Source organism: Muscardinus avellanarius (assembly GCF_963383645.1).
Source record: "Muscardinus avellanarius genome assembly, chromosome: X".
In the NCBI taxonomy this organism is placed as follows: Eukaryota; Metazoa; Chordata; class Mammalia; order Rodentia; family Gliridae; genus Muscardinus; species Muscardinus avellanarius.
In genome coordinates, this window is record NC_137792.1 from 108,949,702 (window position 1) to 108,962,404 (window position 12,703).

Genomic DNA, 12,703 nt, shown 5'->3' on the forward strand with positions numbered 1-12,703 from the left:
TCCTGTAAGTGTCTTCCTGGAACTGATGTTCCTGAGATCAGGCTGTCTGTCTTCCTCTTGTCACCCACATCAAGTCCACCAAACTGGGCAGTTAACATGGAAGTCCCACACTCGGCCAGGTGCAGTGGCACATCCCGTACTCTCAATACTTGGAAGGATGAGACAGGAGGGTTGCCTCAGCCAGCCTCAGTAACTTAGTGAGGCCATCAGCAACTTAGCAAGACCCTATTTCAAAATAAAAATTAATAAAAAGGGCTAGCGGTGTAGCCCAGAAGTAGAATGCCCCTGGGTTCAATCCCCCACACTAAAAATGTTCCTCAACAATAGCCCAATTCTTATAAGAATCACAGAGTGACCATAGGCCAGACTTCTTGGTAAATGGTCTTTTTTTGGTGGTGGTACTGGGGTTCCTGGAAGCCCTTCTACCTCCGGGCTACACTCCCAGACCTATTTTTTATACTTTTATTTGGAAACGGGGTCTCTTAAGCCAGCAGAGCTGGCTTCGAACCAGCGCGACCCGCCTGTCTCCGCCTCCCAAGTGTGGGGATTACAAGTGTGCACCACCACGCCCGGCTAAATGTCATGTTTTGTACATTGAAATGTAACCTCCTTTTGGAAGTTTTTACTGACCTCTTCTGTATTTGGTCCCTATCACTAATGTAGCACTTCTACTATACTGTGACTGTGACTGTTTTCTCATTAAACTAAACTTCTTAAGGGATGTTTATTTCAATATTCTCTAATTTAGCTGAGAGACTGGATTATATGAGATAAAGGTATCCAGTTCTATAGCAGGAACTCCCAAAGGAATTTCCCAAAGGGCTGACCATATACTTCTTGGCAATAAATAACTACAAATGTAATGCTTAATCCTGTTTTTCAGGAAAGAAGGCAGGGCCACCTGGGCCCAATGGTCCTCCGGGACCTCCAGGACCTCCAGGACCCCAGGGACCCCCAGGGATTCCAGGGATTCCTGGAATTCCGGGTACAACTGTTATGGGACCACCTGGTCCTCCTGGTCCTCCTGGACCTCAAGGACCTCCCGGCCTCCAGGGACCTTCTGGTGAGTTATCCTGTCTCTTTACCACCCACCTCCAGGCACCTTATAAGTACTTTTGTAGAGCAAGAGTGGATGGTTATGAGAGCAATTTCAAACACTAGTGAGAGTTGTGCATGGTGGCATATGCCTGTAATCCCAGTAGCTGGGAGGCTGAGACAGGAGGATTGCAGGTTTGAAAGTGCTCTTCAGCAACATAGTGAGACCCTTTTTCAAAACAACAATAAAATCTTAAAAAGGGATTGGAGCCAGGTGTGGCTATGCACACTTGTAATCCCAGTACTTGGGAGGCTAAAATAGGAAAATGGCAGGTTTGAAGACAGCCTCAGCTACTTAATGAGGTCCTCCACAACTTAGTGAGACCCTGTTTCAAAATAAAAAGTAAAATAGGTTTGAAGACAGCCTCAGCTACTTAATGAGGTCCTCCACAACTTAGTGAGACCCTGTTTCAAAATAAAAAGTAAAATAGGGCCGGGGGTGTAGCTCTGAAGTAGAATGTCCCTGGGTTCAATTCCTAGTACTACAAAAAAGGGTGTCTAGGGGTGTAGCTTGAGGTAGAATGCCCTGAATTCAATCCCCAGTAACACACACACACACACACACACACACACACACACACACACACGTGGTAGGATTTGAATGCAATTAAAAATGCAAGTCTTCTAGCCTGGTACAGAGCTAAGACTTGGACAAGCCAATAGGCCCTGGCCTGCTCTAACTTCTTGTTTGTACCAACCTGTTAAGGACAGGCCACCTGTTCTTGCCCCATGAGGATGCTTCCATCACATTCTGTCCCTGACTCTAGGCCTTGCTATAATGTACCAGTATATTCACATGAGCTACAGACAGGGGCAAGAGAGATGGGCTGGCAAGTCATCGGAATTCCTATGAAGGATGGAGTTGGTATCCTCTGATTGCTGGCAACTAGCCTGCTTGGTTGATGTTTTCTTTGAAAAAAATAGTTATGGGGTAGGATGTTGAATACAAAATGACAGTCCCTGGGATAGTTTCAGTCCATTAACTCTGAGGTGCTTCTCCTATAAACAGTGAATAGATAACTCACTGATGGTGAAGTAGTTGGGAATTTATGAGTCAATCTATGGATACAACAAACCCAGGGGCCAAAGCCATCTTATCCTGGAACAAAGTACTTCCTGCACTAGATACTCATCCCCTCATATTGCCCATTCAAATACCATTCATCCATTTGCATTTTTCTCCTGGGGCTCAGAAGGACATTCAAAAGGTATGGCTATAGATCAAAGCTACCTAATTGGAGTTGACAGGAGTCAGACTGTCTGGGCTTTTGTCAATTGTTATTTTTTCTCCTGTTCCCCTCCTGTATCTTGGGGCTTAAAAGAAATTGACTCTTAGCTGGGTGCAGTAGTGCATACCTACAATCCTATAATTGGGAGGCTGAGACAGGATGATTGTAAGTTCAAGGCCAGCATGTGGTAACTTAATGAAACCCTGTTTCAAAGTAAAAAGGAAGCCAGGTTGATGGTGCACACTTGTAATCCCAGTATTTGTGAGGCTAAGACAGGAGGGTTGCAGGTCATGGTCAGCCTCAGCTACTCAATGAGGCTCTTTGCAACTCAGTGAGACCCTGTTTCAAAAATAAAAAAAGAATAAAAAATAGAGCTGGGGGTGAAGCTCGGAGGTAGAATGTCCCTGGGTTCCATCTCCAGTACTACAAAAAAAGTAAAAAGTAAAAAGGGCTGGAGTATAGCTCAGTGTTTGTTAAGACACCCCTGAGTTTAAACTCCAGCCCCACAATAAGAAATAGACTCTTTTCAGATAATTTATGTCCAAGAATTTGGTAGTAAGACACAGATTTTTAACTTATAATTCAAATGGGGCCAAGCAGTGTTACCATGGCCATAAGAGACAGAGTTGGGCTGTTTTTAAACCCAATCGTTTCAAAAATATTAATTGATCACTTTCTTTGTACAAAGAGCTAAATGGTCCCTGTTCTTTTAGAGTTTATGTCTTAGAGGAGGAAGAGACCATTAAAGAAGCGAGATCTTCATAAATGGCAATGGGCTTCATGAAAATCACTAATAGAAAGGGAGCGAAAGGCTACAAGGCTACACAGTGACAAGAATATCCTCTCATTGCTCCCCTGGGTGCTCAGAAGGGCCTGCCTTGCACCAGTATTGGCAAGAGGCCAGCATCCCTGCTGGGTTCTGGGCCCACTGAAGATGAAGGTCAGGCACAGAGAGGGAAGCTAAGAGGTATCCTTTTCTATCGAAGAGGCCCATATTGCACTCTCACTCTCTAGCTCCAAGCCTTGTAGAAGAAAGCCCAGACTAGCAGGTCCCAGAATGCAAGGCTTGGTGCCATTGGCTACCAAGGTGAGAAGAAAGGAACACAGAAAAGAGCTACCCTCTAATTGGCCTGTCCTATTTTGCAGGTGCTGCCGATAAAGCTGGAAATCGAGAAAACCAGGTTGGCTGGGGATCACTGTCTTTCTAGGGAGGAGGGAAGGCCACAGGCTTAGAGCCACCTTTAAGTCAGCTCCCTGTGAAATTTCCTGAGGCTTTATTTTGTGAGGATGCTTGGAGATTCTGAGGTTTTTGTTTTTTGTTTTTTGTTTTTTGTTTTTTTCTCATAGCCCCCCTCCTGTTCCTCTGAATAGAAAAGCTTTGCCCCAGGGCCTGCCTTTGGCTAATAAAGCCTGGATCTAGCCAAGATCTGCTATTTTTTTTCTTCACTCCAAAAGAGATAGAGGGTCACCACAGCCAGGCTGTTCTGTTCACCAGGGCCTCTGACTCCCAGACCACCCCAGAATCCTTGTTAGCCCTCAGAGTGCCTGGGATCCAGGGCTGAGAAGTTTTAAAAGTGTGTCCTTGAAAAACAGCCAACCAATTCCAGGCCAGCCCCAGCTTGGGCTCCTGACTTAATGGCCTGAGGGACTCCTCCCTTGACTTTGAGCTTCCTAATCTGTCTCTACTGGCAGGTTCTACAGCCTTGCCTTGTTTTGTCTCATCTCTGCCGCCCTCGCTACAGCTGTTTGGCCGCAGTGATAAATCTACACAGCTGCACAGCGCTTGATGGCTTTGCTGGGCAATTTTATATCCATCACCTCATTTGATCCTCAGACGTCCCTGTGAGAGAGGCCAGAGATTCTTATAATCCCCATTTTATATAGTTAGGGAAATGAGGCTCACTCGGAGGCATTACATTTGACTGAGGTCACCTAGTGAGGAAGTAGCAGAGCTACAAAATTGTATACCCTCTAGTAGAAATATAGTCACTAACACTCCAGTAGAGTATAGAGGGATTGGAATTGGGACACAAAGGGCGACTAGAGAGCCAGACATGGTGCTACATGCCTGTAATCCCAGTACCTGTGGGGGAGACTGAGATAGGAGGATTGCAGGTGGGATGCCAGTGCAGCAACTTAGCAAGACCCTGTTTCCAAATAAAAGAAAATAAAACAGGGCTGGGGGCATAGCCCTGAGGTAGAACACCCCTGGTTTCCACCCCCAGTAACACACACAAAGTGGGAGAATAGAAACCTAGAGACAGGGGATAGTAACATTACAATGATTATTGTCTATCCTTTTCCTCCCAGCCAGCTGTGGTGCATCTGCAGGGCCAAGGATCAGCAATTCAAGTCAAGAATGGTAAGAATCTAAGTAGGCTCTCCCTAAGACAAGCTTCTCCCCTCCCTCATCCCCAACTTCCAAATAATCAATCACTCAGCATTAGTTCCTCCCAGCCCCCTGAGGTACCCTTGGCATGGAGAGCCATTCTCTGCTCCATCCTGCCCTCTACTGGCTATCCTGAGTAACTGCTCATACCAAGAACATACTATACTTTAATTGGATTTAGAATTCACTTATGAGAGAGTTGAAAGAGACTTAACATATTGTCTCCCTTGGTATTATTGAGGGATGGAGTCTATATCAGAGTCACCATGGAGACATATGTAGTTTGATGAGCATTTTCACAGTACAAATTAGAGAAAGTAAAGCTACATAAAATTAAATTCATCTTGTCTGATGGCTCTTCACAGAAAATGGGTGGAGAGGGCACTTCTCTCAGAGGAGAAGGGCCTGTTAAAATGTCCAGAGTGTATGAGATTTTATTGTCTATCAGAAGGAACAATGTGCTTAAATAGCACTTGATTTAATGTAATCTCTGCATTTAAGAGATGAGAGCAGAATCCCAGAGAGATTAGATAATACCATAATAAATCATATGGCCTACCTGGGTGCAGTGGCACAGGCCTTTAATTCCTGTACTTTGGAGGCTGAGACAGGAGGGATGCAAATTCAAGGCCAGCCTCAGCAACTTACTGAGACCCTGTTTCTAAATAAATAAATAAATAAATAAATAAATAAATAAAGTACCTGGGTTCAATACCCATACCAATAAATGAGTAAACAAATAAAACATATGGCCTATGTGTGTAGAGCTTACTGTTTAGAGTTTCCAGCATACTCCCTTGTCTTTTATTTCACTTGACTCTCACAACCACCCCATGAGGCAGGTATTAGCTTCTTTTTATAGAGACAGAAACTGAAACCAGGGGAGACTAACTAGCCAAAGATTTCTTAGTGAAATTTAGGAGCTGAGATCCAAAACTACATCTGTCTGACTTTTTTCACTCTATTATGCTGCTTCAGTGATGTGTACGTACACTCCATTGAATGATTAGGTTCATTTTCTTCCCCAAAGATACATGGACATTCATTAAAGAATAGTACTTTAAAATAATGTCCAGTACCCAGGGTTCCCCAAACAAAAAATAATGCATGAACCTCCAGGAGCCTCAGGAAGCAAGAAGCTAGCCAAGATGACAGATGTTAATAGAGCTTAGACTAGAAGGAAGGATCTTAAAGTGTGGAAACAGCAAATGAAAGCTAAGAAACTTGCTGCATGGTGACAGTGTCTAAGAGCCCACTCAGTCCTGAACTGGTTGTGCTGAGTTTTCTTAATGATTAGACTTAGCTACTCCCCTGACTGCCACCTGGATACCTGGCTTAGTAGTCTTAGAAATATAAATAGGAACAGAAAGGCACCAAAACCTGAGTGGTCCTGCTGGGTACCATGATTACTGTCTACCTGGTAAGAACAGGTATACATAGAAAAATAGATGTGATTTGTTTGTCTGGAGTGGTGGCCTCATATTTATCCAGTAGCTGTGCCAGCAACTACTGATATTGCTCCCTTACCATATAGCAAGACTGTTTCCAGCCCCTTCTGGGATAATCCCTGGTAGTGGTTCATGCTGATCTTCAGATCCACTAATAGAAGATAATGGGTTGATCTGAGGTAAGAGGACATCATGCAGAGTGGCCCATGAGCACAGAGCCAGATCATCTGCTCCTAACTTCCATCCCATGTACAAATCACTCTGAGGAAAGATGGATACCTGTTTCAGAGGCCTCATTCCTCATACCTCAGAGAGGCAGGCCTCCTAAGACTGGCCAAGAACAGTTGTCAGAAACAATTTCTGCCAGTCATGCCTGTAAAACCCAGGACTTGAGAGGCTAAAACAGGAGGATCACAGGTCTGAGGTAAGTTTAGGCAACGTAGTGAGACCCTCTTTCAAAATTAAAATAAAAATGAAAAGGGATGAGGGTGCAGCTTAATGGTACAGTGCCCCTGAGTTTAATCCCCAGGACAATAAAAAGGTAATTTCTCCAGAGAAGAAAGAATGGCTGAGAGAGGATAAGGATCCCTAAGCTTAGACTGCCTCCTATCATAGTAGGAAGGTATATCCATTTTGGTGAAGGATGAAAGGGAAGTTTCCCTCTACCCTCACCTGCTGGTTTCCCATCACTATGGCAGGTTCAGGAAACAGGTGCTTTACCAAAGATGCTGCAGCACCCAGACACCCTCCCCTGTCCTCCTGGATGTTTCTACTGCAACCTGACAGTCACCTCCCCATAAAGATCCTTCTTACCTACAGGGACTAATTACTGTTGTTCACTATCTCCAACTGCCATAAAGTTTAAATCGCCCCTGGCCCTAAATCTTCTCCAGATAGCCCATTCACTGGCCTGAGGACCCAAGGAGACTTTCCAGAAAGGAGTGAATGTGGAGAAACCATAAAAATTTCTTATCTGGGCACAACAGCACACGTCTGTAATCCCAGAATTTGAGAGGCTAAGGCAAAATTATTGGAGGCTCAAGGCCAGCCTCTGAAACTTCACAAGATTATATATATATATATATATATATATATATATATATATATATATATATATATATGGCTGGGGGTATAGCTCAGAAGTAGAGTGACCCTGGGTTTAATCATCAGGACCACACACAGAAAAGGTAATCTCTTAGGGAGAAGGAAAAAACCTATGAGATAGGAAAGGAATTCAGGAGTGATGGCTGAAAATGTTAAATTGAATAATAAGACCTAGCCTGCCACTCAGTGTCTGGATTTTGCCTGTGCAGGTCCCATAGAAACAAAGAAAATATGAAAACTCTCCTCTTACCACCACTATCACCCCCAAATTCCAGCTAGAGGGCATTGGTTAAAGACCCTTACAGGTGAAATGGTCAGCAAAGAAGAAATAAAAAACCAGCAGACCCCAGGGTCCCTGAGACAAGCCAGGCAGATCCTTTTCAACCTTCCCTGCTTCCAAATTTTCTTATTAAAGCTTGGCATTCTGGGCCTTCCTTGTAACATGGGATAGGGGTGTGGGGTTGTATACTTATTTGTGTTTCTTATTTCTATTACCCGGATTGTTCTGACATGTACTGAGTGACTGCCCTTTTCTCATACTGAGATCTTTCAGGTGGAGTGCTCAATGACTGGTCTCGCATCACAATGAATCCCAAGGTGTTTAAGCTACATCCCCGCAGCGGGGAGCTGGAGGTACTGGTGGACGGCACCTACTTCATCTATAGTCAGGTAGAAGTGAGTACGGTCTTAGGCCTAACTCTTCTTATATCCAGAATGCAGATCCTGTGCAGGCCACATAGGGGCACTGTGGAGCCAGCCAAGACCATCCAATAGCTGACTTCCTGCTTTGGCTGGTGGGGGTGGGGGACTGTACTGGGAGGGAGTTGAAAGAGGAAAGTGAGAGGGGGCCCACTCTATTTTTTTTTCTTAGCCAAATATCATTGAAAAATCTGAAAAGAGGCCCCTCCCCCACACACCCTGTCTGATTCCCTCCTGCGGGGCCTCAGGCCCTTGATTTCCCTCTGAACTGTTTGGGCCAGTAGTCAAACTTGAACTGGGTCTCAGCAGAGATTTTGAAAGTCAACTTCAGGGCTGCTGAGAAGCCCTCAGGCAACATCATGGGGCATTGTAGTGAATTGCACTCCTGCGGCCTCTCTCTCCACCTCCAAAAGATTTCTGACTGTCTTTCCTTCTTCTTTCTCCCCTTTTGTCTGTCTTCCTGTTTCTGTTATTCCTGCTGTTATTCTCCCAGACCTTTCTCCCTTCGCCTTTGTCCTTTTCCTGCCCTGGGCCCATTCCCCAGGGCTGCCAGTGCCCATCTACTTCCATCCCCCACTATTTGCCCCCACTAGGGGGGTCTCCTCAGAACTAGAGGTAGATGAGCCTTGAAGTTGGGGCTTCTTGGGGTGGGCAACGATCAGGTGGATGGACATAGGATTGCAGAGCCAACAGATGGGTCTCCTAGGACAGTGGCCAGAGAAGGTGGGTTAACAAGCATTTTTTAGGCACATGGAGCATCCTGGCATAGTGTGGTCCTGACCAAGACATAACATAGCACCTGAACACACTGTTCCCACCTGAAGAACCCATGTCTTGAAAGAGTCACCTTTAATAAAGTGATATAAGGTTTCAGATGGTCTCCACCCTTATGGGGCATGTGGGTATGACCTCAGTGTCCTATGGATTAAGCGCCATTCAATGATGGTGGAGAATCAAAGCTTGGGGTGGGGCCTGACGACTAAGGCTAATGAAAGATGGCTTTTACTGGCTGTATGATAAATATGGGAGTGGCCCATATAGGCTGGGAAAACCTCCCATGCCATCAGGTCATTGAGCATAAGTTAGTGCTTCCTCCTAGCCACAGACTGAACATAGATGCCTGGGCAAAAAGCCTTTCTGAATTTTTTATCTCACTTGTGGCAGATGGCTCCCCACCTCTCTGGATCTGCTTCCTCAGTCATCAGATGAGAGGCTAAGGGGCCCTGTGATCAGGAAGGAGAGTCTAGCCTTGGGGAAAGGATGCTCTAAGCTGAGTGAGCATCCACTAAAGAGCTTAAGGAACAGAAATTCATTACAGTGACCTCCCTGGGGGATCTGTAACTTCTAAGCATAGTTACACATAGTCGGTGAAGTTTAGTTTTGTGTCTCAAGCAATTGATTGAGCGCCTAAGGTGTGCAGAGCACTGGGCTTCATGCCATGGCTAGGATGAAGGGGCAATTAAGACCCAGTCTCTTGCCCTCGCAGAGCTGATGACAGGTGTGTTGTAAGAAAGGGCTGCTCTGCCACCTGAGTCCCATAGAATAGAGGAAGCATAGCACATAAGCCTCCCCCCCTGCTGTCCCTGTTAGTCTGCTAGCATGCCTTCAGGTGGCACCAGCACCCCCACACACCAGGTATACTGGCAGCTCATCCAAGACAGCTCTGTCCAATCACCACAGGGGAGGGCCCCCACCCTCTCTTTCCTCTCTTCCCCAATCCCTTCTTGTTGCCTTTCGCCCAGGTCTACTACATCAACTTCACTGACTTTGCCAGCTATGAGGTGGTGGTGGATGAGAAGCCCTTCCTGCAGTGCACACGCAGCATCGAGACAGGCAAGACCAACTACAACACGTGCTATACGGCAGGCGTCTGCCTCCTCAAGGCCCACCAGAAGATCGCTGTGAAGATGGTGCACGCCGACATCTCTATAAATATGAGCAAACACACCACGTTCTTTGGGGCCATCAGGCTGGGCGAAGCCCCTGCATCCTAGATTCCCCTCTGCCCCTATCTTGCCCCTTCCCATGCCCCCTGCCCCAGGTTTGGGAGCCAGGACTCCCCGAACCTCTAAGTGCTGCTGTGGAGTGAGGTGTATTGGCATTGCAGCCACAGAGAGAAATGCCCCAGTGCTATTTATTCCCCAGTGACTCCAGGATGACAAGGCCTGCTTGACTTTTCCAGAGTGACCTTGAGTCAACAGCATGGTTGATGGAGCCCCAGGGCTTACAGGAAGCACAACCTTCTTTGCCTGTGTTGACTGGCTTATGGCATAACTCTTCAACCCTATGGTCCCCGTTGTTATTTTATCGATCATTGCACTAAAATGAGGATCCAGGACAGCAGGCCAGAGAAAGCCAAGGTGCACTCCAAACACGGGGCTGATCCTCTCGTTGGACCCCAATGAGGCTGCTGCTCCTCTCTTGGCCAGTGGGGGTGGTGGTGATGGGAGCAGTTTCAGGCTAGAGCCTAATGAGAAGGTCAAGGAATAGAAGACAGGTGCTTAGGGCAGAGACTGGGGAGGAAACCTGCCAAGCTGTGTCCTTGGCAATGGAAGCCTTCTTGCTGCTCTGCGCTGTGTCATGCGAGAGTGTTGGGGAGACCTTCCCACTCAGGCCGACAGGCACATCATGGCAGCTTTCTGAGTTCCAGAGACGGGAACTTTGCTCCGACTGGGGACCATTGCAGGAATGCCCACAAACCTGCCTGCATGAGAACCAAGTCTGTACTTGGGGCCACATGTCTCTCACTTTGTTTACAGCTGTGCTCCATGCTCAGAAAACTCCCGGGGGTCCCCTCCCAGTTTTCCCCCTCCCCAGCCTGACTGGAACTCCTGTCTTCTTGCTCCACAGAGCCTACCTCTGTCTGGGACAGGTACCTAACCTGGAACCTGTGCTTGCATGACTCTGGAATATTCTTTAGCTTACCTGGGCACAGATAAGTTTCCATTTATTAAGGAATACAAGTATTCATCTAATTCTAATCGAATTGCATCTGGGTGCAAGGGATGACTTCTAAAATTCCCTTTGAGTACTAATACTTCTGACTCTTAATAGGCTGCTGCCACAACAGTCTTCTGGATTCCCAGACCCTAGACAGACTGGCCTTGGGAATCAAAAAAGCAGAGTTTTGGGTATCCACAAAGCAGAGTTTTTCTTTCTTTCTTTCCTTTTTTTGTCCTTGCTTTCTTTTTTTTTTTTTTTTTTGGTGCTAAGAATTGAACCCAGGGGCATTCTATTTCTGAGCTACACCCCCAAGCCCCATTTTATTTTATTTTTTATTTTAAAGCAGGGTCCTGCTAAGTTGCTGAGAATGGCCAAGTACTAGGATTACAGGTGTGTGCCACCATGCCCAGCTAAACCAGAGTTTTCTACCTGGCCTAGAAAGGGCAAGAGGTAGAGATAAGAGGAGCTTCATTCAGGCTTGCTGCAATCCAAATGATCATCAGGCTAGACCTTACCTGAAAGGACAGCAGCTGATTGCCTGCTGACCAAGTCTTTCTTCAGAAGACCACAAAGGAGTATAGTCACCATGCTGCTCTCCTGAAACAAGGCTCAGAAGGAGCTAGCATCTAGGCATTAGGCAGAGTTCTGACTTCATTATGGCCTAAAGGTACCTTCACCCCAACCTCAAGTTTCCCAACAGATCATAGGCTAGGACCATTCATGGGCCTTATTTTGACTATCTGGACGGAGCCTGATTTCAGAGTGCTACATCCAGCACAAAGTCAGGAGAGTCTGCCTTGTACAGTTTGTACCTTTTGTTCCTGAAACATGTTTCCTTTTGAGGACTGGGAATAAATTTCTTCTAGCAGCTGAAATCCACCAAGAAATTAGGTACTTCTTTCTTAGCTGGGCCTTCACTTTCTAAGCAGCCATGCTTCTTAACCCTTCAACGGTGAGGGCAAGAGGTGGTAGGCCAGGCCTCTACTGTCCAGTTACTAATTACAGCCTTGTGACTCAAGGCAAGGCAGGTTATAGACTCGGTTCCTACAAGGTATCTGGGGCAGCCCGCAGTTGTAGCAGGAACTGACAGAACCTCTTCTTAATGTTTGGAAAGTATCTTCTCTTTTATTATTTCCTTTGAAGAAGGCAAGACAGAGAATATCTCAAATGCCATTGTTTCAGTGAGACTCAGAGAGCAAAATGCCTTAAGATCCTACCGAGTTTGTACTTGGGAGACCGAGAGAGGAGAATCACAGGTTTGAGTCCAGCCTCAGCAACTTAGCAATGCCCAGTTTCAAAACAGAAAATAAAATAGGGTTAGAGTTCCTAGGTTCAATCCACAGTACCAGGAAAAAAGATCTTACCCAGTTTAACTCATAGACCTGAGGCTTCAGCTAGGTCTGACTCCAAAGCATCTGACTCACAGCACAGTGTAGAATTTGGAGTATAGAGAGAACCAGTAAAAGTGGTAATAGGAGCCAACATCCTGGAGAGTGCTAGGGAAAAACTCCAAGGTACACATTTTTATTACTTGAGGATGATGCCTGTACTCTTGGTTCTTAGGGGCTTTGTGGCAAAAGAGCCAGATGTCTCTTTAAGAAACAGCCATCTGCATTTAAGCTTATGTCCAGAAGAATCTTCTCAGCATCGTGTCCAAGGAGCAAGCCCCTGGAACTCACAGAACTCACAGCCCTCACATTCTTTCACTCATCTAACCAAGCAAGCAGCTATCATGTGTGGACCCTCTGCTGCAGACAAGGTCCTCCTTTCCTTACCCCATAGACAGCTTTCCAGGA

At 46.0% G+C, this 12,703-nt stretch overlaps 1 protein-coding gene across 7 annotated transcripts in view; it reads left to right on the plus strand.

The window, feature by feature from the left end:
* Positions 1-9,958, plus strand: part of EDA (ectodysplasin A) — a gene marked incomplete at both ends in the record, with an annotated part of 356,368 nt that extends 346,410 nt beyond the window's left edge. For 2 of the 7 annotated variants that reach the window (XM_080718610.1, XM_080718614.1), the window contains 5 exons: positions 884-1,063; positions 3,471-3,505; positions 4,635-4,686; positions 7,810-7,940; positions 9,707-9,958. In XM_080718610.1, coding sequence (XP_080574736.1) covers positions 884-1,063; positions 3,471-3,505; positions 4,635-4,686; positions 7,810-7,940; positions 9,707-9,958 — 650 coding nt within the window. The remainder of the gene's footprint in view (positions 1-883; positions 1,064-3,470; positions 3,506-4,634; positions 4,687-7,809; positions 7,941-9,706) is intronic. The other 5 variants (XM_080718613.1, XM_080718615.1, XM_080718611.1 and 2 more) reach the window with 4 other exon arrangements.
* Between the last annotated feature and the right edge of the window lie 2,745 nt (positions 9,959-12,703).